Here is a 2,427-nt window from a genome sequence, read left to right as displayed (position 1 = left end):
GGGGTCTCAAATCCTACCATCATTAAGACCACATGGGTCTGGTCTGGCCCGGGTGTGGGAGTAGACGGACCACAGTTAATTACCAACAGAAAGTGACTACGTTTAAGATACATTGATCCTGCGGTGTGTGTGTGTGTGTGTGTTTTATGGAAACAGAATTTAACACTCGTGTTGCCCCGTCCCTTAAGCTAGTGTGTATATATACATACATACATACATACACACACACACACACACACACACACACACACACACGACTGTAACTCTCCTAATAATTCACAATCAGTGACGTACAATTATCTTTCTTTTTCAACACGTATTATTGATCAGATAATCATAGTTGCATGTTAGGCTTAACATCCTTTGTTATTCATGTAAGCCAGCGGTCTTATGTACAATGTGAATTATTTAAAAAAAAAAAAAGAACGTAAAATATAAGTTATCTATTCGTTCACCAATGTACTCTCTCATATCTCCACTGTCCACTAGGCAATGGAGTAATGGTTCAATACTTCGAACCCTCAACACATTCACATCTAATGAAATTCTCTCTAAATACGTTATTCTTGTAGTTTGGGAGATTTTGAACATCTGTAGCGAAAGGTTATTATACCGAGACTTTTCTGAATTATTTATTAATAAAAGCATCTTTCATATACATAACATGGTAACAGTAATAACATAATGTGCTTTTGCAGTACACATATATACGTATCTACAACATAAAGATATACAGAGAGCATCGATAATATTACGAAGGACGAACACTTGATGATGACCTGTTGTCCACTGCAGAAGGCGATGCAGACGTCACAATGTGGAGGAGCAGAGAGGTCGTGGTTGTGGCAGGTGGAGAAAGGTAACACTTGGGGGAGCGAGGGGGGTCGTACGGGGCTACCTGGGTCGTTCCAACTTCTTCTGTCTTGGGTTCGAGAAGCAACAGAGAGTCTTGCTGTTCCAGGTGAATGACGTGGTTGTTGCAGGCACATCATACACATCACTTGGTTCATCTAGCAGCGGCCATCAGACATCAGTTATATACAACACATAACTCACCGGTTGTGGTTCCATGAGGAGTGTCTTTACCACCGGGACGGCGTAACCGAGAAGCCCCACTCAAGGGGCTGGAATGTCAGCTGGAAGAGTTGAGGCTCTTAGGCGAAGAAAGGAACCAGAGGCTGCTGAAGGCACAGTGAAGGTATGGGGCCGCCTACGGGCAGGAGGCCGCCGTAGGTCGGATACATGGGACGTGTCAGCCTCTCCAGCTCGGCCTCCTTCAGGCGCTTGTCCTTCGCCCGGCGGTTCTGGAACCAGATCTTGACCTGCGTCTCCGTCAGGTTAAGCGAGGCGGAGAACTCAGCCCGCTCGGCGATGCTCAGGTACTGCTTCTCGCGGAACTTCTTCTCCAGCGTCAGTAGCTGGTCGGATGTGAAGGGCGTGCGGGGCTTCCTGTTGGCCTTGTGGCGTCGCAGGACGGGTCCTGGCAGCTTCGGCAGTCCAGGGACGCTGGGAGGAGACACGCTGAGGTATGGAACGTACTGGCGATGTTGGCGGTGGCTGTAGATTGGTCGCGGGGCTTGATGATGCGCTGGAGGAGCCCAGTGCTGGAAGTGTGGGCTCGGGGGCCTCGTTGGAGACACTGGATCCCTCTGACTTATGGCTGGCGTCTGAACTCTCGCTGGAGGCGCTGCAGGAGGGGCTGGGTCTCGGAGGCGACGCTGGGCTCAGGCCTAAGATGGTGTCGATTCCGAAAGAGAGTTTGGGCTTGTTCACAGACGTGTTCTCCATGGTGGCAACTTGTAGAGTGAGGCCAAACTGCGGAAGATGTGTGTGTGTCGCCTGCGGTCAAGGACCTTTTTCTTATACAGGTCACCAGTCAGGTCAACCTAGGGCGTGAGGCGGGGCTTGAGAGGTAACAACCAATCAGAAAGTGTCTCCCTGCCCGGGGAACTGAGATGCCAAATCACCCATTCGTATGTCTCTTAACAGGAGTTCCATATTGAAAGCTTTGTACGTACAAACAGCTGTGGATGACAGGGTCGTCACTGCAACAGAGGAATGTCTTCTCCCTTCCACCTGCCCAGCACTGTCATATCTTAGGATCTATTAGGATCCACGAGTCATGTTATACACGCAAAGCCTCCATCGGTATACAATATATATATCATACTGTCTATCGTGTATGATGTATATCGCATATCATCATAGCCTCAAGTGGCATACAATACACGTCATCCTTGTAATGTACCAAAAGCTTCCTTACGGTATTGAGTCTCAACGAAATTCTCTTTGACGTTATCATATGACACAAGAAATCTTCGATATCATGTCTCGTTACCGTCATTAACTAACGATAGATTCGAAAATAACGACACCATCCCTGTTCCACACACACACACACACACACACACACACACACGAGGATGG

At 48.0% G+C, this 2,427-nt stretch overlaps 1 protein-coding gene across 1 annotated transcript; it reads right to left on the bottom strand.

The window, feature by feature from the left end:
• Positions 1-625: 625 nt before the first annotated feature.
• LOC139746159 (homeobox protein XHOX-7.1-like) lies at positions 626-1,884 on the bottom strand. Its single transcript, XM_071657026.1, is given in 2 exon segments — positions 626-1,598; positions 1,600-1,884. Coding segments are annotated over 2 exon segments (633 nt in total). The 5' UTR covers positions 1,789-1,884; the 3' UTR covers positions 626-1,154.
• Between the last annotated feature and the right edge of the window lie 543 nt (positions 1,885-2,427).

This window comes from Panulirus ornatus, chromosome 64 (genome assembly GCF_036320965.1).
Source record: "Panulirus ornatus isolate Po-2019 chromosome 64, ASM3632096v1, whole genome shotgun sequence".
Classification (NCBI taxonomy): Eukaryota; Metazoa; Arthropoda; class Malacostraca; order Decapoda; family Palinuridae; genus Panulirus; species Panulirus ornatus.
This window is presented reverse-complemented; position numbering and strand designations above follow the sequence as displayed.